We start from the raw sequence: 26,887 nt of genomic DNA, 5'->3' as shown, positions 1-26,887 counted from the left end.
CCCTCTCCTCTCCTTTTTCAGAGGGGAAAATGGGGACTCAGAGGAATGGATCATTCAACAAACATTTATTAAGCTATATGCCAGGATCTGTGCTAAGTCCTGGGGATACAAAGAAAAAGCAAAAACAGTTCCTTTCCCTCAAGGAGTTTACATTCTAAGGAGGGAGACAACATCTATAAATCAGAATAAACAAGATAGAGATTGCATGGGAGGTAATCTCCAAGGGGAACGTGCTAGCAGGTTGGGGTTGGGAGAGCAGAGGAGGATGGGGAAAGGCCTCCTTGAGGATGTGGCATTTGAACTGAGTCTTCAAGGAAGCCAGGGATTGGGGCAGCTAGGTGGCTCAGTGGATAGAACACCGGCCCTGGAGTCAGGAGGACCTGAGCTCAAATCCAGCTTCAGACACATAACACTCACTAGCTGTATGACTCTGGGCAAGTCACTTAACCCCAATTGCCTTCACCAAAAAAAAAAAAAGAAAAGAAAAGAAAAGAAAAAAGAAAAAAAAGAAAGCCAGGGATTCTGAGAGTTTGAGATTAGGAATGAAGAGCATCCCAGACATAAGGAACAGCCACCACAAAGGCCCAGAGGCAGGAAATGTGTTGTGTACAAAAACAAGGAGGCCAGTGTCACCAGATCATAATATACATGGAGGGGAGTAAAATTCCAGAAGACTTGGAAAGGTAGGAAGGGCTTTGAGGAACAGGGGATTTTCTATTTGCTTCTGGAGGTAGTAGGGAGCCTTTGGAGTTTATTAAGTGTGAGTGGGGTTGGGAAGGTTGACGTGGTCAGATTTATGTTTTGGGAAAATCTCTTTGAGTGTTGAATAAGTGGAGGAACTGGAGTGGGGAGAGATTTAAGGTTGGCAGACCAGTTAGGAGGCCATTGTAACAGTCTGTGGGAGACATGATAAAGGCCTTTGGTGGTGGCTGCGGGAGTAGAGGAAAGGGCATATGTGTGAGAGATGTAGAGAAAGAAATGGCAATATGTAGCCATTGATTGGATATGTGGGGTGAGCAAGAGAGGATGGCAATGCTCTAGACAGTAAAAGAGAGGTGAGAGGTGAGAGGTGGGAGAGGAAAGGTAACGAGCTTTGATTTGGACGTGATGACTCATGTTCTCTTAGCCAATCCTGGTACCCAGGTCCTCTCACTCCCACAGTCCAATATTCTGTCCTCTGCCTTGGAAGATGGGTCCATCTCCTTGGATTTTGTAGGATTCAGTTCAATTCAACAAACATTAATAAGGACCTACTGTTTGCAGAGTCCTGTAAAATTTGTTTCCAGGAGTTTACAGTCTAGTAGTCTTGAAGCAAAAGATAATGGGATATGGACTGACTTGAGTAAGACAAAGTAGAGAGTGTAAAGATATCTAAGAGAACTAGGAAGATGGACTTCAGTCAGACCAGGCTTATGCTCCTCTGTATTCAGATTTTATGCAATTCAACAAATATTTATTGACCACTTCTAAGTACCCAAGACCGTGCTATGCCTTGTGAGACTATACTTTGCAGAGAAGGTGAAAGCTTGTATAGACAGAAGGACATTCCTTATCTGGGAGCTGCCTATGGCAGGCCCAACTCCTATCTTCTCTTTGTATCAACCATAATTTCCTTGCATTATTCTTGGATGGGAGGTTAGTGATGAAATCTTTGGTCATGGCCACCCATGAAATAGACAACTCATAAAATAAACCCAAACAGTCCCAGGTCTACACCATGGCTTCCTTCCTTGCAACAGTCCTAGTAAGTATTGTGGGAGTTGGGTGTGGGGATGGGGTGGGGATCAGAATGAGATGGAGACAAAAATTACAGAATGACCCTCAGTGCTGTATGATCCCTTCTGGTTTTTTGAGTGTTGGCAGTAGAAAAAGAGACAGAAAATATGAGGAGTTTCATAGTTTTAATTTTAATGTTGGTATTCTGAATATTTGTGAGATACCTGTCTAATGACCAGTGAGTATATATGTACAATTAGAGGAACATTCTTGCTATAAATGACACCAGAAAACATAAGGAAGTTGCAGCTAAAAGATAAGATCCTCCCCGCCCCCACCCCCCCAGTTCTCCTTGGAGAAGCAAAGTGCTGCTGCTATTTGTCCTTTGTTCTCAAAGAGGACCATGACATCAGGAAGGTGATGCCATGACATGCAAGTGAATTGGATTTAAGTGAGGGAGGGCTGTGCAAAGTCACCAGCCTCACTTTCACCTCCGGAGCCATCTGGTTCCAGTGGCCAGATATGGATCAGGACAACTGGAGATGGCCCAGGATGCAGTGGGGAACCTTGGCCTTTTCAAGCTAAGGCCTTTAACGAGTCTCAGTTTGACTGAGACAAAGCCTATTCAGTGATTAAGGCTTAATAAGAGAGGCAAATAAAGGAGTGAACAGGATTGGTGCCATCATATGACATAAGGCAGCAAGAAATTTCATTTCTGGTTCAACATACATTTATTGAATGTCTACTATATGCAAAGTGCTTGGGATTCAAAACTCAAAGTGAAAAAGCCCCTGCCTTCAAGAAACTCCTATTCTAGTGTATGTGGTAGTGGTGTTGGGGATGGGACATAGAACGTACACAGGCACTAGATGACAAGGAGAAGGAAGGTCCTAGGGAACAACTGGGAGGAATCAGGGAAGGTTTCTTGTAGGAAGTGGTACCTGCTCTGAACCTTGAAGGACTTTAGGGATTTGGAGAGATGGAGATGAAGAAAGAATCGATTCCGGGCATGGGGAACAAACAGCCTTTGAAAAGGCACAGAGGCAGTCTAGGGAATGTTGACTTCAGGGACCGGATAATAAGCAAGGTGGGCTGAGATTGTAGACTATATGAAGGAGATATTTTGTTGTTGTTGAGTCTTTTCAGTCACTACCGACCCTCTATGACCCCATTTGGGGTTTTCTTGACAAAGTTACTGGAGTGGTTTGCCATTTCCTTCTCCAGCTCATTTTACACATGAGGAAACTGAGGCAAATGAGGTTTAGTGATTTGCCCGCGGTCACACAGCTAGTGAGTATCTGAGGCCGCATTTGAACTCAGGGCCTCCTGACTCCAGGGCTGGCGCTCTTTCCACTGCGCCACCTAGCTGCCTTGCCTGCCATATAGAAGGCACTTAGATGCTAGTTGGCCTACTGATTAATCCGAAATGTCTGGAAAGGTAGACTAGAGCCAGATTCACTGGACTAAGGGGGTTTTGTTTTACTGTAGAAGTAAGAGGAAGATTTTTAACAATTCAAGTGATGTGACAATACCTCTCTCTTCCGAATATTGGTTTGGCAGATGAGTGGAGGAGGATGACCTGGAAAAGGCGGAGGCTATTGGGAGGGAAGGAAGTAGGAAGTGGAGCAAGGAGGCATCTTCTGAAACAGGAAGGTCACCCTCTATAGGCTCTGAAAGTGGAAGAATGACTTATCAGAGGACAATCATTCGACTACCAGTGGACTTTTTTTTTTCTTTTTGACTAAGCAATGGGGTTAAGTGACTTGCCCAGGGTCACACAGCTAGTAAATGTTATGTGTCTGAGACTGGATTTGAACTCAGGTCCTCTTGAATCCAGGGCCAGTGTTCTATCCACTGCGCCACCTAACTGCCCCTCCCAGTGGACTTTTCCAGGAGCACAAGGGAGAGCTGCAGAAAGTGGAATATAGTATTTGCAAAGATAAGAAGCATGCTCCCTGAATCCAGAATTATATACCCAGCAAACCCTAGCATGATCAATGAAGACAAGTAGCCTTTGAAAAGTTTATAGAGAGATATATCTACTTCAAAGAAGTGTTTGAACTCTAAAAGCCTTCTTCTCCAAAAGATAAACATTTAAAGCAATCGGGATAAAGCAGTTGCTAAGAAAATAAAACCAGGGGCAGCTAGGTGGCGCAGTAGATAGGTCTCTGACCTTGGAGTTAAGAGGATCTGAGTTCAAATTTGACCTCAGACACTTGACACTTACTAGCTGTGTGACCCTGGGCAAGTCACTTAACCCTGATTGCCTCACCAAAAAGCCAAAAAAAAAAAAAAAGACCAAATCACTGAAGGTTCAGAATTGTGTTTCAGAGAAATGGATAATCTAGGGTGGTAGGGAGAAAAACTCCCCAACGGACCAAAAGAGAAAGTACAGAGAAGGCTAATGCCTAAATGAAGCCCTGAGCTTGATAAAGGGGAAGTCTAAGGGTTCTGTTGTTGTTGAGCTGTTTTCAGTCATGTCTGACTCTTCATGATGCTATTTGGGGTTTTCTTGGCAGAGATACTGGAGTGGTTTGCCATTGCCTTCTCCAGCTCATTTTACACATGAGGAAACTGAGGCAAACAGGGTTAAGTGACTTGCCCAGGGTCACACTGCTAGTCTGAGGCCAGATTTGAATTCAGGAAGACGAGTCTCCTTGATTCTAAGCCCATTGTTCTATCCACTGCACCACCTAATTGCCTCATGCAGCAAATAGTAATGCAATTGAATAAAAGATATAGTTCTTCACGGAAACTAAAATAAAATGACTTGTGAATACTCCTCATAATTAATGAACATGATGCAAAAATACTAAATAAAGCAGTCACCAGTAGAATGTGCAATTCTTTTTTTTGAGTGACCAAGTATTATTTATAAATGGAATCCAAGGATAGTTTAAGAGCAAGAAAATAGTATAATTTTCTCAACAACCACAAAAACCTAAAGACAACATGATCACATATTAGATGCAGAGAAAACCTTTGATTGAAAGTCTTCCTTTGGAGGACTCACTTGGGTTAAGAAAAAAAATTAATAGGAATAGTAGGGTCTTTCCATAATATGAGAAGTAAATATTTGAAAGCATGAGCTAATAATATGTATAATGGAGAAATTGCCATTAAAAAGAGCTGTTAAACAGGTATTTTCACTCTTGCTACTGCAATTTAACATGTTTTTAGAAATCTTAGCAGTGAAGCATGAAAAAGAAATAAAAGGAATAAATATTCATAGTGAAGAAGTTAAACTACCTGTATTTGCAAATGCCACAATTATGTATCTAGAAAACCCCAAACCAAAAAATTGACGGAGTTAATAAATGCTTTTAACGAAGGATTGGGTTATAAGATAAACTCCCCTAAATCTGCACGCCTGTGTATTGACACTTATGTTCAAGAAAGACTGATAGAAAAAAGAAGAAAATACCTCTTACAATAATGGCAAAAATATATCAAATACTTGGGCATTATTTTATTGGGCCACACTTTCTGAGATGGGGATCCTGGGAACACAAGCAGTAGCAGCTAGGGAGGCTGCTTTTCGCTGCTCCCCCTTGTTCCCCACCCTTGGAGTGCAAAGGCTTTCTTTTCTCCTTTGAATAAAATTATAGATCAAAAATTTGAAGGGACTTGGAGGTCATTTAGTACAGTTTCCAGCGAGGTGGCACAGTGGATGGCGCTCTGGACCTGGAGTCAGGAAGACCTGAGTTCAAATCCAGCCTCAGATACTTACTAGCTGCATGATCCTAGTCGAGTCACTTAACCTGTTTGCCTCAGTTTCCTCATCTGTAAAATGAGCTGGAGAAGGAAATGGCAAACCACTCCAGTATCCCTGGCAAGAAAACCCCAAATGGGGTCATGAAGAGTGAGGTCATGAAGCTGGACATACATGAAACAAAGAAACCACCACCACTACCACCACCACCACCACCACCATCACCATGTCATTTCACAAGGAGGAGGACGGTGTGGCCCAGGTCATCCACGCTTCAGCAGTTACAGTGAGTGGCAATATAGGCTGTCACGTGTTGGCTTGGTCCTGTCTGCTTTACAGTGGTGGATTCTACCTCACCATCACTGCTGCTCCCTATGGCCATTGTTGTTTCTTCTCCCATACTCTGGGATTTGCTTGGCCACCGACAATCAGACTGGCGTGTGCAAGGAACAGGAATGGCAAAGGCTGGACAGGTACACCTGTCGGGACAGTTGCAGAAGGAATCTCCCTGGCTTCTTGGATACCGGCTGGCGAGTTGCTCTTATTCTGCCCTAGCAAGCTGGAGAATTGCACATCTATTTTGATGGCCAGATGTTTAATCAAATCTCCATCCCCAACCTGTACCCACCTCCTTGATCCTGGACAAAAGGTTTGTGAAAAGTCCAGGGAGATGAAGTCTGTAATAAACTGAGTCTGCAGGAATTGGCAGGGTGTTTTAAGTGCTCCTGAATCAGAGCTGGGGGACAGGAAAAGGTGGATTTTCTTATGGATATTGTCCATATCTTTCCATCTGTATATATCCTGGCCCTCTGCTGATATTCCACTTGTGTTGAAAGGCAGCATGATATAGTGTAAAGGGCTGTGAGCTTAAAGTCAGGAGAGACGTGGGTTCAGATCCTGCCTTTGATGTTAGTTATTTGACCGTATTTTTGCAAACTCTTATGGGCGTCAACCATTATTCCTCTCTGGAGAGGCTGACCAGGGCAGCTTGGGTGTGTTCGTGGTTGTTTTCCCCTGGGTTCTCTCTCCCTTGTGTGCTCATATTTGCCTCAGTGAGCTTCCTATGTGCCCGGCAAGTTGAACATAGAGAAGGCATTCAGTGAAAATATTCTTAGGCACAGCTAGTCGGCCTCATTCAGGGCCCAGAGAACATTCTCTCTCCCTCAGCATGTGCCCATATCACAGGTTAGAAACTTTCTCAGTTACAGGGTATGGGCAAGAGGAGGAAATCAAGACGGGGGAGGGGATCTGGCAACCTGGACTGGTTCCTTACTCACTTAGTTTGATCATACCCCTTTCAATCAGCAAAAGCCCACCTTTTCTCCCCAGCACCTCCCCCTCCCCCCACCATTGAGAATGAAAAAAATATAGAGATGTCACAAATGTGTATAGTCAAGCAAAGCAAATTTTTGCATTGGTTATGCGATAACCAATATATACACATATATCTACATATTACATATATAAACATATATGTGTATTGTGTATATATACACGCACATAGCAGATCTCTACATAAAGCTTCTTTTACCTAATGCGAGTTTACCCTCTGTCACAGGGAAAGGAAGTAGGCAGGCAGGAAGGAGGGGACTGTGGGAACCAGGGACAGAAGCAAGAGCAAGAAGAGGAACATACAGAAGAGGAAGAAGGGGTCAGCAGACACGTGGAGGCCAGGACACAGACACAGACAGGGGAGGATGGGTGACATGCCAGGGCAGGGGACAGATGCAGTACCTAAGGGCTGATGCATGGAAGATAGACACACAGAGAGGACACCCAGACAGGTAGGCTGAGCCGGGGCAAAGGTCTGCTCTCCCAGCAGGCTGAGGTCTCAAGGCAAACCCAGATCCCTCCCCCAACCCACCATGGTGCTGGTCTCTCCCGTGTCCATTCTTCTGCTTTCACTCGGAGAGGAGGTTTTTTTTTTGTTTTTGTTTTTTTTTTTAGGGGATGGAGGTGGGAGCGGGGAATGCCTCAGGAGCCCCAACACAGAACTGTACAGTAAAGTTAACATAGCTGTTTTTTTGGAATGAGGATTTCTTTCCGAATTCTTTACCAAAAGTTGAATTTGCAATGTGAATTTACATAAAGCGAGAACTGCCTGTACATTCTTCCCTATGACTCACCTCTCCATCAGGAGGTGGGTAGGTATGTTTCCTCATTAATAATCATTAGTGCATCATTAGTCATTCCCAATTGTCTGTCTTTACCATATTGCTGTCATTGTATACAGATTGTTCTTCTGGTTCTGCTCACCTCACTCTGAAACCATCCCCTTCATCATTTCTTAAAGCACAATAGTATTCTATCACATTCATGTACCATAGCTTGTTCAGCCATTCCCAAATGGATGGGCAGTCTCTCGGATTCCACTTCTTTGCCATCTCAAAAAGAGCTGCCATAATTATATTTTTGCACATCCTTAAGAGTTTGCGTTGCTTAGTTTTAATCCCTCGCTTAATTTACCCTCCTTCTAATTTCGCCTTTTTCCTTCTTGAGGGAAATGAATTTCTGTATCCAACTCTGTGTGTGTGTGTGTGTGTGTGTGTGTGTTCTCCTCTCCTTTGGCCAGTTTGGATGATAGTGACGTTCAGGTTGTCTCTCCATCCCTTCTTCTTTGTTTGTATCGTCTTCTACTTGTATACCCAAATTATGTAAGATAATTTCCCCTGACTTTAATGGGAGGTTTCTTGGGGCTCCTGGTGTCAGTGGGGTCTCCAGGATCAAAGTGTCCTTTGGGAAGGAAGTTATAGGATCTGGTAGGTGAGGGAGGCCCCTTGAGGCCATGGAAGATACTCTTGGGTATGAGCTGGCATGGAAATGTCCTGCTACCTGCTGTTTACTTCTGTTTCCTTCTCCTTCCTGGGCATGAAGCCAAAGGGTGTCAGGGGAATCTTTCAGGGAGGTCTCCAAGCCCATATACATCTGCCACATGCAGGAGTTTCGAGGGGATTAAGTAGTTCAGTTGGGTTTGGTGGGGGTGAGCCTGTGGCTGGGATTCAGGAACCCTGGGTTCAAGTTTAGGTTTGGCCACTAACCTTGAGCTAGTCATTTAATTCGGGTTCTGATAGACATCTACTAAGTACCCAATATGTGTAAGGACCTCGCTCTTTCCAGACCTCTGTTTTCCTTTTCTCTATAATAGTGAGGATGAGGCATGGCTCGTCATAGAATGATCATCTCCAATGGAAGGTGATGACTTTGTCCAGGTCCCACCATTCACAGATGCTCTGTCTACTTCCTGGTACTGTTAAGTGGCAGGGGGTGAAATGGTGATGGTGATGGTAATCATTGCTGGTGATGCTGGTTCTCTTCGTATTCTTGGCTGTTAACAGAGTGCCTTGCGTATAGTCAGTACTTAAAAAATGCTTATTGGACTGAGTAGTGATGGATGTCATGATGACGGTGGGGGTGGAGGTGCCCTGAGTGACAGAGAGTTACACATGACTGTTTTTCTGATTATCCTCTTAATCTGTTCTTAAAAGAGGGTATCAGGGCAGCTAGGTGGCACAGTAGATAGAGCACCAGCCCTGGAGTCAGGAGGACCTGAGTTCAAATCCGGCCTCAGACACATAACACTCATTAGACTCTGGGCAAGTCACTTAACCCTAATTGCCTAACAAAAAAGAATAAAAAGAGGGCATCAGAAAACACCTGACAGATAATAATATAGGGCCTCAACTAGGAGAGGTTTGATCAATGTTTGTTGATTTGAATTGCCATCATGGAAGTGATGAGCGGCAACTCTCCATTGATAGGCATTTGATCATGTTGATGTGTGCTGGGGACAAAACCAGAGACCTCCCCGCCATGTTTTGCCTGGCCATGACATGCCCCATGCTGATGGCAAGATGGTGGGTGATAGTCTGCCCTGTGACCTCTAATGACGGTGTGACCTTTTCCTTTTTTAGGAATTTTCTGGCCTCTGTGGTGCTCTCTTCATTGTGTTTGGGATTATTGGTGCTTTTGTCCTTGGCCTCTTTGTGGACAGGACCAAACTGTTCACTGAAGTCACCAAGGTTGGTTTTTGTCTGACTACATTAGCTACCATCGCTTTTGCCCTGGTAAGTGTCCATCCTATATGTTTTGCATGATTTTACATGTATAATGGATACCATATTGCTTGTCTTCTCAATGGGGGGAGGGGCTTGAGGGAGGGAGAGAATTTGGAACTCAAAGTAAAAAAATGAATATGTTAAGTGTCTATCTTAGGCCATAGAGGGGACAAAGGGATCTTTGACACTTGCTGATTGAAACCAGCCCCTAGGGCAGGACTTGGGTATGGTTTTCTTCAGGATAAGAGAGGGAGAGTGGGCAGGAGTATAAGGATATATTCTGAGCCTAGTCAGGAAAGGGCTTGAGAGGCTAGGCCTAGAGAGATGCATCATTGGCCCCAGATGTGATCATAATAGTCATCAGGTCCAGGTAACCAGGTAACCAATTCATCACCAGGGATGGTGAAAAGGTGGTGCTACAGGCAGGGGAGAGAAGGAGAAAAGGTGATATTGGGATACGAACAATAGGCGTAGAGAGATAAGACTATATTTGTTGTTGTTCAGTTGTTTCAGTCATGTCCAACTCTTGATGACCCCATTTTGGGGTTTTCTTGACAAAAATACTGGATTGGTTTGCCATTTCTTCTCCAGCTCATTCTACAGATGAGGAAACTGAGACAAACAGGGTTAAATGACTTGCCCAGGGTCACACAGTTAGTAAGTGTCTGAGGCCAGATTTGAACTCAAGAAGATGCATCTTTTTGACTCTAAGCCCAGTACTCTATCCACTATGCCACCTAGCTGCCCTACACAGAACATTCATACCTCATTCTCACAACAGCCCAATGAGGTTGGCAGGCCATGGACTATCACAGAACTATGCAGTCCCCTCCCTGCCCCTCCCCTCCCTTTCCTTTCCCTTCCCTTCCCTCAAAGTCTCAAAAGATCTCAAGAAGATCTTAAACGTTACTTGGTTCAACCTCTACCTTATTGAGAGGCTCCTTCTCTATTCCTGATAAGGGATAATATATGATCATGGCCAAGTTACTTAATTCCTCAGAGCCCTGGTTTCCCCATCTATAAAATGGAGAAACAAAATAAGGATTTATTAAGTGCCTACTATTAAGTGCCAGGCCTTGTGTGAAGCACTCTACAAATATCATCTCATTTGATCCTCACAACAACCCTGGGAGGCAGATGCTTTTATTATCCTCATTTTACAGTTGAGGAAACTGAGGCAGACAGAGGTTAAGTGACTTGCCCAAGTTTATACAGCTAATAAGTGTCCAAGGTCATATTTGAACTCAGGTCTTCCTGACTCCAGGTCCAGCGCTCTATTCACTGCGTCACCTAGCTCCTCTTTTTCCTAGCTTACAAGATGATAGATTTTCATGATATTCTCTAGCTATACATATCAGCTATTATTATTATAATGATCTGGGACTTGGTACCTCCCAAGGCAGACTTTTGGGTAGCTGCAATTTTTAGAAAGTTCTTCCTAATTTAAGTCTGCATTTCCCTGATTGATTAAGGATTTTGAAGTAGTGATTAATAGTTTGTGTTTCCTCTTTTTTTTAATCTTTTTTATTTTTTGGATTATTAAAATTGTTACTTTTAAATTTTTTCTTCATTTTTTTCTTTTTTAAAATTAATTTATTTTGATTTATCAACAATCATTTCCATAAGCTTTTGAGTTTTAAACTTTTCTCCCCCTCCCTCCCTCTTTCCCTCCCCAAGATGACTCGCAATCTGATATTGGCTATACATATACATTCCTATTAAACATATTTTCACATCAGTGATGTTGTAAGTAAGAATTAGAACCAATAGGGGGAACCATCAGAAAGAGGAAACAAAACAAAACAGAAGAAAAAAAATAGCAAATAGTATGCTTCGATCTGCATTCAAACTTCATAGTTCTTCCTTTGGATGTGGAGAGCATTTTCCGTCCTGAGATGTTTGGAGATGTCTTAGATCCTTGCATTGCTGAGAAGGGATAAGTCTATTAACGTTAGTCGTTGCACAACATGGCTGTTACTGTGTACTCCTGGTTCTGCTCACTTCACTCAGCATCTGTGCTTCCTCTTTTAGAAATTGTCTGTGCTCTTTGGTTATTTGTCCACTGACAGGAATGGAAGCACCTGGAGAAGAGCAGGGGAATATTGGGTTATTACACTGGTAAATTTATGCCAGTGCCTTCTTGAGTCAGTTTGTCAGATTTCCCTCAGAAATATTAAAAAGAAGGACTTTCCTTTTAAAAAAAATATTTTCTTGATACTTTAAAAATCGAATTCACTCTCCTACAACAACGATAGACAGTTAAGCAAAACAAAGGACAGATTGGTGCTACACTTGAGAAAGTTGTCTGGGTCTGCCAGCGCCATCTCACTAGCCTCTTCTCTTCTCAACCCCTTGTCATTTATCTTCTTTTTCACTGCTCTATGGACACTGCTCTCTCCAACGTTAGATCAGAGACCTCCTACTCACCAAATGCTTCTCCGTTCTTGTCCTTCTTGACCTCTCCTAGCATTTGAAAAGATTGATCACCTTTCTCTCTTAGGATAGTCTCTCCCTCCTTGGCTTTCTGGGTTTTTCTGCTTTTTTCTCTCTCTCTCTTTTGCTATCCCCAAGGATTTCTCTGTAATCTATTTGTTTCCTTTTTCTTTATTTTGGATACCTTGGGTTTTTTGTGGTTTTGCAAAATCTTTTCATTTTCACAAAATTGAGTCTATCTATTTTGTTTGCAGGGCAGCTAATGAATAGAGTGCTGGGCCTGGAAGTTGGGAAGATTCATCTTCCCAAGTTCAAATCTGGCCTCAGACATTTATTAACTATGTGACCCTGGATTCAGTCAAAGGGTCAAACTTGAGGACCTAAGGGCCACATGTGGCCTGAAGGCCACAGGTTCCCCACTCCTGGTCTAATCTTTCCAGATAACAGTTAAACTATAATTCTCTCTCTCTCTCTCTCTCTCTGTCTCTCTGTCTCCCCTTCAAGGCATAGTAACAAAATATCCAAGGTGTATGTGGGAAAGAATCTTGCCCAACTAGAGTAGTGTAGTATTTAACTCCCTTCGGCACATCCCAACGTCAATTCCAAAGGCTGATTCTGAAGTATGACTTGTCCATATGAGTTCTTTGACCTGTTGTTTTCAACTACAATACTTAGATTTGCTGGAAAACTGGTTCTGGGAACAAAACTGAGTTCCAACAACTTTTCTAAATGTTTTGCTCCAACTTCTTTGGACATTTCTATTTCTTGAAGGAAAACCTTGTTGTGACCGTGATTAATGCTTTTTTGACAAAAAGTTCATTCTTCCTTCTGGCAGCTTCAAGGACTTTTTCTTTGTTGTTTTGAAGTTTGACAATGAAGAGACTGGGCTGGTTGAATTTTGAATTTATCTGCTGGGATGCCATAGATTTGATTTGCAGAGTGTTGCTTTAGGGGAAAAAAAATAGTTCTGGGAAGCATACTTGTGCAAGCTCCTGGAAGCTTTTTTTCTTTTACATCTTTCCAGGACCCTCAAATACATCTCTTCCCAATTTTCTTCCAACTGGGTGCTTTTCTGAGCTTGCTCTGTCTTTCTAAGTCTTTACATGTCACTGTTTCTTCTACTACCCTAAGCCTACTTATAGTGCCCAGATTCTCTGTACTATTCTCCATCTTGCTGAATTTTGTCATCTCTTCTTGAGATTTTGGGGTGCTGCATTCTCTTCTTTTAATACCTCTCTGGCTTTTTATTTGCTGGTTGTAGCACTTTCTGTAATTACTTAAGCGTGTCTATCATGACTTTGGTCAGTGCCTTACACAGTATTTGGCACATCACAAGGACTTAGAAAATTATCATTGATTGCTTGATTGTATTTCTCAGTATTGTTGTTGTTACTCAGTCCTTTCAGGCGTGTCTTATTCTTTGTGACCCCATTTGAAGTTTTCTTGGCAAGAATACAGGAATGGTTTGCCATTTCCTTTCCCAGCTCCATTTACAGATGAAGAAACTGAGGCAAACAGGGTTAAATGACTTGCTCAGGGTCATACGGCTAGTAAGTATCTGAGGCTGGATTTGAACTTTGGAAGTTAAGTCTTCCTGACTCCAGGTCTGACACTCTATCCACTGTGCCACCTAGCTACATTATGTTTTATACTATTTTTGGTGGGGTGGCAAGAGGGATGAAGTGACTTGCTTAGGGTTGCATAGCTAGTACGTGTCTGAGGCTGGATTTGAACTCAGGTCTTCCTGACTCCAGGACCATTTTACCATGTAGCTGCCCCTGTTTTATACCAAGGCAATTGGGGTTAAATGACTTGCCTAGGGTCACACAGCTAGTAAGTGTCAAGTGTTTGGTCTGAGGCCAGATTTGAACTCAGGTCCTCCTGGCTTCAGGGCCAGTGCTCTATCCACTGCGCCACCTACCTGCCTCTCTCCTGTTTCTTTTCATAAGCTCCACAATATGTGCTTTATCGAATCAGAACCATCCTTCAGATTTCTCATTGTCCCTTTGGTGAGTTTGAATATACTGGTGTGAATTTCTAACCATTTTGTTTCATTTGGGAGTTTTCGTTTTTATGTTTGAAGGGAATTGTGGAGGTGTGACCTTTGACTTACATCTTCCTGAAAGGCCATCCCTTATTATATTGAGGTGAAATCTGCTGCTCTAAAACTGGTACCTTTCCCCCTGCCCCCCTACTTCTGGAAAACTCTAATCCCTCTTCCATGTCATAGGACTTCAAACATTTGAAGAAGTGTTGTGCCGCTGTTAAATTTTCTCTTCAGGCTAAATTGTAGGCTCCACTACCTTTAACTGATGCTCCTATGTTACACAATCAAGTCCCCTTGCCATCCTCAGGATGCATTCCACTTTATCAGTGTCCTTACCAAAATGTTTTGCTTAGAATTAGGCACAATGATCCAGAGATAGGCTGGCTACCAGAGTATGGTAGGGCTATCGATAGCACAGATAGGATGTAAGTTTCTTGAGAGCAGGGATTGTTTCATTTCTCTTTGTATCTCCAGCATCAGCATCTAGCACAATGCTTAATAAATGTTTGTTGGTTGATTGTTTGACTATCACCCCCTTCACTCTGGATATTATGCTTCTATTAATAGAGCCTGTATTTAGGCTCTATTAATAGACATAGGCTACTGTGGTGCACCTCGGACACATTGAGCATCCAGTTCATTAAAACCTCTGGTTCTTTAATTTTTGAACTATTATCTAGCTATGTTTCCCTCATTATGTTATTTATGCCATTGATTTTTTTTTTAGAACTCTTCATTTATCTCTATTAATTCCATCTGGCTAAATCAGGTCCACATTCTGGGCTCAAGATCTTTTTAAAACTTTTTAATAAAACAAGTATTATTGAAACTTCTCTTGAGAAGTGCAAGTATTTAGACATATCAATAGCAGCAAAAGATTTTTAAAAACAGCAAACAAAATAAAACCAAAGAGAGATGAATTGTGTATGTGCTCATTTTTTCTGTTATTTGCTGATTCTCTGCCTCAGACTCCAAGCTATATATACTTACTTTAGCACAGTAAGAACCAAACCATTCCTCCCATTTTTGAAATTCTTTTAAAAATCTTTTTTAGGTATTTACCATGGATTGTTGTGGTTATTGCCATGCTTGATTACCTATTTGTAGATGGTTTATTTATTTCTACCCTTCATATAAGTTGTCTCACTTCATATGAATTATGTGCATTTATATTGTTACTTTCATGTTTCTTCGAATGCTTGACATTTGCCATTTCCTATGGCATAATAATATTCTGCAAAACCTAGCTTTTGTTTCTAGCTTTGGGGGGTTTAAGGGGGATATTAAAAATAGTGCTAGTAAGAATATTTTTATATCCATAGTGCTTTTTTCTCCATCAGGGATCTCCTTTATCAATAGTCCCAGTAGTGACCTCATCAGGTCAATGGGTATGACATTTTAATAATTCTTATTGTATAATTCCATATAGTTTTCCAGAAAGGCATCAACAGTGGAACAGCATGCCTACTTTACCACAGATGCTGCAGCACTAAATTTATCATCTTTTATTATAAGAATCCTATTGAAATAATTTTGGATCCCAGTTTTTTCATTTGGCTCATTAGTTACACTGCTCATTTTTGTGTCATCTCACCAGTTCGGTGAGGACAGCAATGTCTTCATTGATAAAAATACTGAGTAGCACAGAGTCAAGGACCGATCTCTGGGGTACTAGTGCCCTGCCTCCCAATTGACATCATTCACTACATCTATGGCTTCGTCACTGAACCAGCTCTGAGCCCACCTAACTGTATCGACATGTAGCCCAAACTTTTCCATCTTGCTCACAAGTGAAGCACTTTGTCAAATGCTTTGCTGAAATCTAGGTAGAACCACCACCATTTCGTAGGCGCTTACTATTTTTAAAGCCCTGTATTTCATAGCATTTCTTTGGTTTATCAATCCAATAACTTTGCCAAAATGGGAAATAAGGTTAGGTCTGGCACGGCATGTTTTCACAGAATCAGAATCACAAAATCTCAGTGGAAGGTACCACAAAGGCCAGTGAGTCCAGCTTCAACAAGAACCTTGTATGCTATACTCCACAAGTGGTCAGGTAGACCTCGCTTCAAGGTTGCTAATGCGAGAGAACCTCTGATCTCCTAAAGCAGCCATTCATTCCACTATTGGATGGCTCTTGTTAGTTTTTCCCAACCAAAATCTGCTTATCTGCAACATCCACTAATTCCTATTAGTTTTGTACTTTGGGGCAGATTAGTACAGGTGTCATACTTACCTGGTGAATCACGATAGGAGTCTCACTCAGCTGAATCAACTCCTATCCTTACAGAATAATCTTTTCCATTAGGCTCTTACAAATGCTTAATTTTGTTCCAATATTGAACCTAAACTATCGGGAGACTTTCAGATGTTTAGAGATGACTGTCATTTCCCCCCAAGTCTTCTCATCTTCAGGAGAAACATCTCCAGAGGCTTCAGCTACTTCTCAGAACATGGCATGATCTTAAAGCCCTTCATCATCCTCATCAGCCCTCTCTGGATAGTGTCTAGTTTTTCAGCATCCTTTCTAACTTGTGACAATGAGCACAATACCATCAATGTAGTCAGACTAGAGCATAGTACAGCAAGGTTATCAATTCCCTAGTCCTGGATACGTTTTCTCTCTATTCAGCTTATGAGAGCATTAGTTTACAATTTTCTAAACTCCCTCCTCCCTTTAATCTTTTTCAGATGAAAAGATGCTTACTTTCCCATTTTGTACTCATGAAGTTGATTTTTTGAACCCAAGTGAAAGAGTTTATATTTATACCTATTAAATTCCACCTAATTAGGTTTGGTCCAATGCTTTACTGAGATTTTTTGGATCCTGACTCATACATATACATATATATATATATATAGATATATATAGATATATAGATATAGTTTTCATATATTTTCGCCATCTCTTCTGATTTTTAAGTCTACCTTCAAAATGGATAAACATTTCAACTACAGTTTTATTGATAAAAGTGTTAACATAGAGCCAAGCATAGATTGCTGCAGCATTACTCTTAAGACCTTCCAAGCTTCTAACATCCAACCATTCCTGATTGTTCCTTGAGTCTGATCAGTCAACCAGTTCTGAGGGCATCTTACTCTTCTGTGGAATCTGTGTGACAGTGGCTAAAATATTGTACTGTTATGTGCTTCAGAAACTCCCTAGAACTTAACTAATTGTCATATATAGCTTGCAATCTTCCCTGGTGGAGGGACCTCTCATGCTAGGAGTTCCCTATGCTAACAAAATCACAGATCTTTTTTTGTAGACACATATTCTTCATCAGTGACAAGAGCAGACCCCAATAACATAGTTCTTGATGTACTTTTTGAGAAAGTAGAAATGGCACTAAGAGCAACAAAAATGAGAACAGAAGGACCAAACTAAATGAACATAGACAATGTCTGTATTGAAGACAATATAGTTTTGAGGGATTGAGATTCCAGATATCTGAAGGTGAGGGAAAGATATCAGATGCTTAGAAAAAATATCACAAATGTTATCACTACTCCCAAAAAGAGAAAATACTAATAACTACTATGTCAGCTTTCCTATTTCTTTGAAATTGTTATCTACTTATTAATATATCCTAGAGTTTTTCTAGAAATAATTGTTTCACTAGTATGACTTCTGAAGACTGTGTCTTCCCTCTTTTGAAAATCAGGACAATATTTGACCATTTCTGATCCTGTAGGACATTATTATCATCATCATCAATATTATTATCACTAACAATGACTCAGCAATCGCATTAATAGACTTTTCAATATCCTCAGCTATACTCAGTATGGATTTGGTAACAGGACTTCATTGCAGGAATCTATGTATGTAGGTCATCTCTACCTCCTGGCTTCCCTGGCATCCTTCAAGCCCCAGCTAAAAATTTTCTAACAGGAAGCCTTTCCTGATGCCCCTTAATTCTAGAACCTTCTGTCTGTTGATTATTTCCCATTTATCCTGTATATAGCTTCTCTGTACATATCTGTTTGCATGTTGTCTCCCCCATTAGATTGTAAGCTCCTTGAGGGCAGGGACTTTTTCTGTTCTTTGTATCCCCAGCACTTAACATATTGCAAGGCACACAGTAGGCCTCTAATAAATGCTTATTGACTGATGTCTATGTTCTCTCATCATCTCACTTCATTTTTACAACCTTGTGCTATCCATCTTAGTATTAAGAGCAGTCTTATTTATGGAACAGAAGTAAAGTAAGAGTTGAGTGGTCTATAGAATATAATAAAATACAGAATTTGTCAAGATGCCAATATTAGAATTTTATTCTTGAGAGCCCCTTATCTCTTTTCTTTTTTAATCTAAATTTTACTTTTAAAAGTTTTTCAATTAATAAGTATTTATTTTCTCTCTCCACCTTGGTCTCCAAATTGGGGTGGGGTGCTGGAGAGAAAGGAAAGAGAAAAACAAAACCCTCATAACAAATATGCATAGTCAAATAAAACAAATGGCCACATGGTCCGTGTCCAAAATTTTATGTTTCATTCTACATCTTAAGTCCATTACCTCTCCATCAGGAGATGGGGGAAGCATGCTTCATCATTAGTCCCTTGGAGTAATGGTTGGTCATCTCTCATTGATCAGATTTCTTATGTCCTTCAAAACTGTTTGTCTTTAAAATGTTGTTTTGTTGTTAAATTGTTCTTCTGGCTTTGCTCACTTCACTTTCTATTGGTTCATACAAGTCTTCTCAGGTTTCTATGAAACCATCTTTTTATCAGTTCTTATGGCATGATGATATTCCATTACATTCACATGCCATAATTTGTTCAGCTACTCCTGAATTAAGGAGCGTCCACTCCACATTCAGTTCTTTGCTTTAATAAAAGAGAACCGCTATACATGGTATTGCATACATGAGTTGTTTTTCTCTTTTGGGTATAGGCCTGATAGCAGTTTGATCCAACTTTACTTCTAGAATCTTAGGCCAGGAGAGCCTACATATTCTCTCTTAATTCTTTGGAATCTGCTCTCCTAAAAGTTTAGGATGCACATCAAGCTAGTGTTCCTTAGCTTATCTCTCATGAATTTTAAAATGACACCACTTCCTACTAAGGTTACTGACCAATCAGGAGGTTGACCATTTTGGACAAAATCTAATCTAGAATAGCCATTCACCTGGTTGCTCCCTTTGATTTTTCAAGAATGAGATTGTCAAGGCAAGTAAGGAAGCTCTCAGTTGCTCTTTAATTAGCACTATTGCAGGAAGTTTGATGAATAGCTGGAAGACAGATTATGGGGGACCTTAATGCCAGGGCAAGGGGTTTGTATTTTGTCCTATAAGGAAGAAGGAGTCACTGAAAGTTTTGGAGCATTGGAGTGACATTCAGACCTACATCTTACACTCTTACAAAGGCAACTTGTGAATCATTCCAAGGACAACTTATCATTTTCTGTGAGGCCCTGACCCATTGTTGGCAAGAAGTGTACATTCTCTCTCTCTCTCTCAATTAAAAAATTTTTCACTGATGTCCCTTTTTAAATATTGGGGAATCTAAATTGGGGGGCACAGTGCTAGACCTAGGGTCGTGAAGACCTGAATTCAAATAGGCCTCAGACACTTACCATCGATGTGACTTTGGGGAAGTCACTTAAACTCTGTCTGCCTCAGTTTCCTCATCTGTAAAATGATGATAATAATAGCACCTACCTCATGAGGATAAAATGAGGTAATGTTTATAAAGACTTTGCAAACCTTGAAGTAATACATAAATGCTAGCTATTATTTTTTTATTAATAATCCATGATGATTTTCCAATGATCATCCTCTCCTACACCAAAAGAACCTTCCCTTGTAACAAAGAAATAGAGTTAAGCACAATAAATCAATGTATTGGCCATAGCCGACAATGTATGCCTCACTCCACACCTACAGTCCACCACCTCTCTTGTTGTTCATCCTTAGTACTTGAAGAGGACCAATGATATCCCAATGATGAGGTCAAGGTACAGTGTCTTTGACTGTAGCTGGGCAGTCCAACATGAGCTCAGAAGGTTCTACGACAGGTCGGGCACAAATAGTTTATTTTAACATTTGGGGTAGAGATGTCTTCAGATTCCTTTGTGCTGCTGCTAGGTGGTCCTGCACCAATGCCTTCTGTATCTCACAGTCCACACCAGAGAGACCTTGAGAGTGTCCTTATACCACTTCTTCTGACCTCTTTGTGAGTGTTTCCCTTATTTGAGTTCTTCATAAAATAGTCTTTAGGTAAATATATGTTTGGCATTTGAACAGCATGGCCAGCCAGGAGTTGCACTCTCTGCAGTAGAGTTTGAATGCTTGGAAGTTCAGCTTGAGAGACGACCTCAGTGTCTGGAATCTATCTTACTAGGTTATCTTCAGAAGGTCTGTACATATTTGTCAACCTGACCAAGGCCTTTGATACTATCAGTTGTGAAGGCTTGTGGGAGATCATGGCAAAATTTGGTTACCTGGAGAAGTTATCAGTATCATACGCCAGTTTTATGATGGCCTTGCATGGGTTCTGGATAAAGGACTATGCTTTCACTCTTTCCTGGTCACCAATGGAGTGAAGCAGGGCTGTGTGCTTGCCCCCATGCTTTTTAGTATGATGTTTTCTGCAATATTGTCAGATGCCTTCATCAAGGACGAAAATGGCATTAAGGTCAGCTACTATATTGGTGGTAAATTATTTAACTTGAAAAATCTACAAGCTAAGATTAAAATGGAAGGAGAGTTGGTACATGACCTTTTGTTCACTGACGACTGTGCACTTAATGCAGCTTCTGAGGCTGAGATGCAACAAAATATGAATCAATTCTCTTCCACTTGTGCTAATTTTGGCCTGACAATCAATGCCAAGGAAACAAAGGTTCTCCACCAACCAGCACCACACCATCCATATGTGGAGCCATTAGTTACAGCAAATGGAAAGTTTTTGAATGTTGTGCATAAGTTCTCTTAACTTGGCAGTATACCTTCCAGGGATGTACACATAGATGATGAGATTGATGCACACATTGCTAGAGCTAGCTCCGTGTTTGGTAGGCTCCAAAGGAAAGTGTGGGAGAAAAGAGGTATTAGACCGCCTACTAGACTGAAGGTCTATAGAGCCACTGTGATGACCTTATTATTGTATACCTGTGAAGCCTGGACAGTCTACCAGCACCATGCCAGAAAATTAAACCACCTCTCTAGTGACAGATGGAAAGCCTGCTTCCTTTCAGTCCTCTGAAGTTATCATTGGTTGTTGTCCTGGTTGGAGGCCTGAAGTCTTTCAGTGGTGTTTTCCTTAATTTTTTTTTGTTTTTTTTTAAAAATTGTCTTCCTAGTTCTGTTTACTTCACTCTGCATCAATTCATATGGGTCTTCCAAAATTTCTCTGAATTCTTCAAATTCATCATTTCTTATGACACAGTAATATTCCTTTACACTCAAGGAGCACAATTTGTTTAGCCATTTCCAAACTAGTTAATCCATTATAGGCATATAAAAAGTATTGCAGTAAGTATTTTTGTGTACCTTTCCCTCTTTTATTTTTTCTGACCCAGGAAGTAGATCCCTATCCCCATTTCCTCACCCTCTTTTCTCCACCACCACAGCAGTGGAAATGGGGAACAGCTCTGATAGGTGCTTCAGATCTGGAGACAGCAAGAGCTACATTCTCAAATTCTGAGAAGTCTGAGTGATGGATTCTCTCTTTTATATAAGGGATTGATGTACTTGGTTACGTTCTAGCATGAGAAAATGTAGAGAACTGGGCGGTGACTTGTTCAGTATTTGTGATCAGCACAAAGAACCATGTGTGGTATCTGGGGATCATGGTCTCTGTAGTAAATAATATTCAGCTACTTAATTAAATAGTAATAGGGTCTAAGCTTGGAGGTTAAAGGAAGCAGAGTTTAGAAATATGGGTACAATAATCCACTTTTGGGAAAGTCATAAATCTTGCATTTGGCCATTTGGACTGTTTTGAAAGTCTTAATGAATGTCATTTAGCATCTAACAGTATTTACCAAGCATTGGTAATTCCCAGCAACATTTATCAAACTTTCTCTACTGATCCAAGGCCCCTGTGTCCAAAGGCACATGTGTCTATGAATTTGAGGGTCAATCCCTTGGCTTGGGGTCAGAGGTCAGTCTGCAGTCAGGCTCAGAGGTCAGTCTATGGTTGATGTTGGAGGATCTTTCTGTGGATCAGGCCTTTTTCTTTTGCTGAATCTTGAATTATCCCCTATTAAAAAGGATTTTTGTAATAGCAACACTGGGCGATGACCAACTTTGATAGACTTAACTCTTCTCAGCAATACAATGATCTAAGACAATTCTAGAAGACTCATGATGGAAAATGCTATTGACATCCAGAGAAAGAACTATGGAGTCTGAATGCAGATCGAAGGATACTATTTTCACTTTTTTTTTCCAGGGATTTTTCTCTTTTGTTCTGATTCTTCTTTCACAATATGACTAAAGTGGAAATATGTTTAATATGATTGTACATGTATAACCTATATCAGATTGCTTGTCAATTTGGGGAAGGGGGAGGGAAGGAAGAGTGGGAGAAAAAAATTCAAAACTCAAAATCTTATAAAAATGAACGTTGAAAACTATCTTTACATGTAGTTGGAAAAAATAAAATACCATTAAGTGGGGGGAAAAGAAATTAGAAAAAGAGAAAATAAAGAAAAGAACTTTTGCCCCTGTCTTGGCTCAGCCCTTCATTACAGCCACAGACCTAGGCATGTATGGGGGTGGGGGGAAGCAGGGGCTGGGCAGTGTTCCTAATGATTGTGCTATCTCTGCTCCAGGTGTCTCAGATCCAGGGCCAGAAGGGGTGGATAGCTGTGGTCTGCTCTCTATTAGGATTCTTTGGTTTTTCCATTTGCCCAGTTTCCTTTGAGTTAGCTGTTGAATGCTCCTATCCAGTAGGAGAAGGTACCTCCACGGGTTTGGTCTTTGTGATAGGGTAAGTACTGCCCTGGTCCTCTGCTAACTCCCCAGAGACACATCCTTCCCAAGTGTTCCAAACTTGCCTCTGTTCATGTCCAGCCATCTGCACATTCTGTCTTCTGCCAAACCCGCGTGATCCTCCTTATAGCCTCCCATCTACCTGCTAACCCTGTGTGACCACTACACAACTTCCTAAGTGTGTCATTCCTGTCTTTCTCTCTGCCAACACCATTTTGCTTCCCTTATTGCTTTCCCATTTCCCTGGCAACTCTGTGTGACTATCCCTACAATCACCCAAATGTCTCATTCTTACCTTCCTTCTTTCTGCCGAATCCTGTATAGCCAACCCTACATCCTCTCTAAATGCTGTCTCCTAACATCTTCCCAGTCTATCAGGAATCCCTGACCTCTTCCAATCCTGTGTAGACACCCCTATGCCCTTCCCAAGTATCTCACTCTGCCCACTATTCCTCTCCTGATCCCATTCCCTCATCCCTGTCTTTCCATCTCTATACCCACTTCAGACCCAGATATCTCACACTTTTTCTCTGAACTTCTCTCCTCATTCCTCCCCCCTCCCCGTCCCTGACCAGAGTGACAGTGGGACCCCAAAACAGAATTAGCTTAGAAGGCTGCCTGAGAGAAAGAGCAGCCATGACCAAGGGCCTTGTTGATCCTAGAGAGTAAGGGCCTAATTTTGTACCATGATGCCTGGGGAGTTGTGTGGTCTGTTTGGGTGGGAAAGTGCCTTTAGAATTGAGAGTCAGGAGTCCAGGAAGGACAAGGACTCAGGCTCTGGCTGTATCTGTGCTGCAGACAAATTGAAGGTGTGATCACCATGGTCCTGTTACAAGCCCTGACAATACGGCGCAGTGGCTCTGGCCCCTCCACATGCCAGCTGCAGGAAGGCACCGTCCTCGACTGGACAAGTGAGTAAATGGCACTTTGTATGGGCCTAAGCCTTGGAACTCAGGCAACTAAGGCCGGGGATGGACTAGATTCCATAAACTACCAGACATACATTGATTTTCATCTTTCCCTATCCTGCTTGCCCCATGCCAAGCCACATTGGATTCAATTCGACAAACATTTATAAAGAGCCTACTATGTGTAAGGTATTCTATTAGGCATTAGGAATACAGAGATTAAGTCCATGCTTTGAAGAATCTTACATTCTAAAAGCCATTCTTCTCCATTATACCCTATCCTATTCTGTCCCATCCTACTTCAAACCACCACATTCTGCCTCATTTTTTCCCAGCCAATCCCACTGTCCTTCATTGTACCCTAGGCCTATACCGTTCAATCCTGGCCTAGCCTAGCCTATCCCATCTCACCATACCCTTCTTCATGAGCCACTCTTACTTTTCTCCCACCCTTTCCTCACATTTCCATTTCTAGCCCTACCATTTTACCCCATGGACTCACATGTGCTGTTGAGTGGTGAAAAGTTTAAGTCCTTATGCAGCAATAGGCATCCTCTTGAATTCAGATTCAAGATATTTAGATTCAGATTTAGAATTCACATATAATACATTTTAGTGAAGACCTGTATGAGGCAGGTTGAGATGTGAGATGAGTGAACTGGCAAGCTCAGGGATGTGGGAATTCAGAGAAGAAAAGTATCAGGGAGGGCTGGAATTGTCAGAGAAGACAGTATGGAGGAGGGGCCTGGGCTGAGCCTCAAAGTTGGGATTCATGGAGACTCAGATTCATGTAGTAGAAACTCCAGATAGGGCAATAGCAATAGCAGAGTAAGGAATGAACCCTAGAATATTCATGGGAAGTAGGGAGATAACAGGTCTTAATCTGGGGCCAGATTGATACTCAGTCATGCTACAAGGTCAGGGTTCAGTTTGGGGTTAGGGCTCAATCTGAATCCAAGTGAGAGTTTAGTCTTATAGTAGAACTGAGGATCATTGTTGGGCCATTATCAGGGCTTACAGTGTGGCCTTGATCAAGGAACAGTTTAGGATTGAGGTCAAGGGTAGGACTAGGGAAAGGGCTCACTGTGGGGCTAGGTCATAAGGAGAAGCTTCATTGGCCCATATGAGGATGTTGGCTTCTAATCATCAGGTGACCTGGGTTGGCTTGTGACTATGTGTCTCATGAAGAAGGGTGGGGTAAGATGGGATAGGGACATTCGAGGCCAGGGCTTCATGTGACTATTTCTTATGACCAGATGTCATAATCCAGGGTAGGTTTACATAGCCTAACTTATCTTTCTTGTCTTGGGTTTCAGACTCCATGTTGTTGTTGGCTGGGCTATCCTGTATCTACAGCTGCATCTTCATTATTTTCTTCCACACATCATATAAGCGGCTTCAAGCAGAAGCCGACGTTACCTACAAGCCCCACAGGGCTGGAAAGGATGAGGAAGATGGAGCTTTGGCTCAGTGACCCAGATATACTACAGTCTTAACTTCCTACTACTTCCTAACACTTGTATCAGACTTCTGGTTTTACATTTTTTTTCCTCATGAACAACTTTGGTGAATTTTTTGGCAGGAAACATTTTCTGAAAACTGTTTCTTTGATCCTTCTTTCTTCCTAGCCCACTGGTATTCTCTGACAAGGCAGATGCTCAGCTGGAGAGGCACTGCCAAGGGTCTGACTCTTGGCCTGCTGCAACCAAAGCAGCTTTTGGGGTATGGTATCTATCCAGAAGGCAGTGGGGAGACCCTCTATGCTAGGCACTTAGGGAAAGACCTCAAATCAGCAATGAGGGCTAGGGGGACAGACTTTTTTTTACTGTTCAGAGAGAGAGAGAAGGCACTGAGGAGAGTTTAGTCCATACACCTAGAAGAGACTTTATAGCAGGCAGCAGGAGAGAATCCATATTGAGAAAGGAAAAGACCCATCACATATAACATTGGAGGAAGGATTTCTTCTTACAGGAGACAGACAGAGAGGAGAGAAGGAAGAGAGGGAGAGAGAGAGTTCATTACATGTACTAAGGAGAGTCTTCAGTCCAGGCACTGAAGAAAAATGTCATTCCAGGAACTAGAAAAACTCTCAACACTTGGGAGAAGTTCGATGCCAGAGTTTGTGAAGGAATGTAATTTGGGACAAAGCTTCTAAGCTCCTGTGCCCACTGTGGTGAAGTCAACCTGTTTCAAGGTCTCAGCATGGAAATGCTCTTCACTAGATTCATCTCAGCCTGGGGAACATAGCAAGCCTCTTTCAAGTGGCCATGGTCTAGGCCAAAGTCCTGTCCTAAAAGGTCCTTTGACCAGGAAGCTGAAGGATTTTTGACCAGACCTTGTTTGGTGACCAGAAGCCCTCAGGTTTTAGGTAAATCCCAGTATGTGAGGGCATGTCCTTCATCCTGTGCATATGACAATGGGGAGAAGGAAGCAAGCATTTATTAAGTGCCTACTAAATGCCAGCCACTGGACTAAGTATTTTCCAAATACTTTCTCATTTGATCCTTATAGAAACCCTGCAAGGTAGGTGCTATTATTATCCTCATTTTACAATTGAGGAAACTGAGGCAGACAGAGGTTAAGTGACTTGTCAGGGTCATACCACTAGTAAGTGTCTGAGGCCAGATTTGAACTTGAGTCTTCCTGATCTCAAGTTCAGAGCTCTATACCGTGCCTCTCAGCTGCCTCAATAGGACTGGAGCACAAATGTGTGTCCACCCCTTCTTATGTGGTGGTATAGAAAGAGTGGGACAATTAAGTGGTACAGCGGATAAAGCACTGGGCCTGGAGTGAGGAAGACTCATCTTCACAAATTCAAATCTGGCTTCAGACACTAGCTGTGTGACCCTGTTTGACTCAGTTTCCTCACCTGTAAAATGAGCTGGAGAAGGAAATGGTAAAACACTTCAATATCTCTGCCAAGAAAACTCCAAATGGGGTCACAAAGAATCGGACAGAACTGAAATGACTGAACAACAATGGAAAGAATACTAGATTTAGAGTCAGAGGACCTGGGTTCAAATCCTGGCTCTGCCATTTATTATCTGTGTGAGCCTAATAACTTCTCTGGGCCT

At 41.8% G+C, this 26,887-nt stretch overlaps 1 protein-coding gene across 1 annotated transcript in view; it reads left to right on the top strand.

Moving 5' to 3' along the window:
- The window catches only part of LOC114034002 (solute carrier family 49 member A3-like), a 56,045-nt gene extending 30,630 nt beyond the window's left edge, over nt 1-25,415 (top strand). Inside the window, exons 7-10 of the mRNA XM_027849647.1 lie at nt 9,340-9,492; nt 22,746-22,903; nt 23,704-23,816; nt 25,130-25,415. Coding sequence (XP_027705448.1) covers nt 9,340-9,492; nt 22,746-22,903; nt 23,704-23,816; nt 25,130-25,287 — 582 coding nt within the window. The 3' untranslated portion in view covers nt 25,288-25,415. The remainder of the gene's footprint in view (nt 1-9,339; nt 9,493-22,745; nt 22,904-23,703; nt 23,817-25,129) is intronic.
- The last annotated feature ends 1,472 nt before the right edge of the window (nt 25,416-26,887 follow it).

Source organism: Vombatus ursinus, unplaced genomic scaffold (assembly GCF_900497805.2).
Source record: "Vombatus ursinus unplaced genomic scaffold, bare-nosed wombat genome assembly UNPS02007822.1, whole genome shotgun sequence".
NCBI classification, from domain to species: Eukaryota; Metazoa; Chordata; class Mammalia; order Diprotodontia; family Vombatidae; genus Vombatus; species Vombatus ursinus.
The sequence above is the reverse complement of the archived record's forward strand: the minus strand, read 5'-3'. Positions and strand labels throughout refer to the sequence as shown.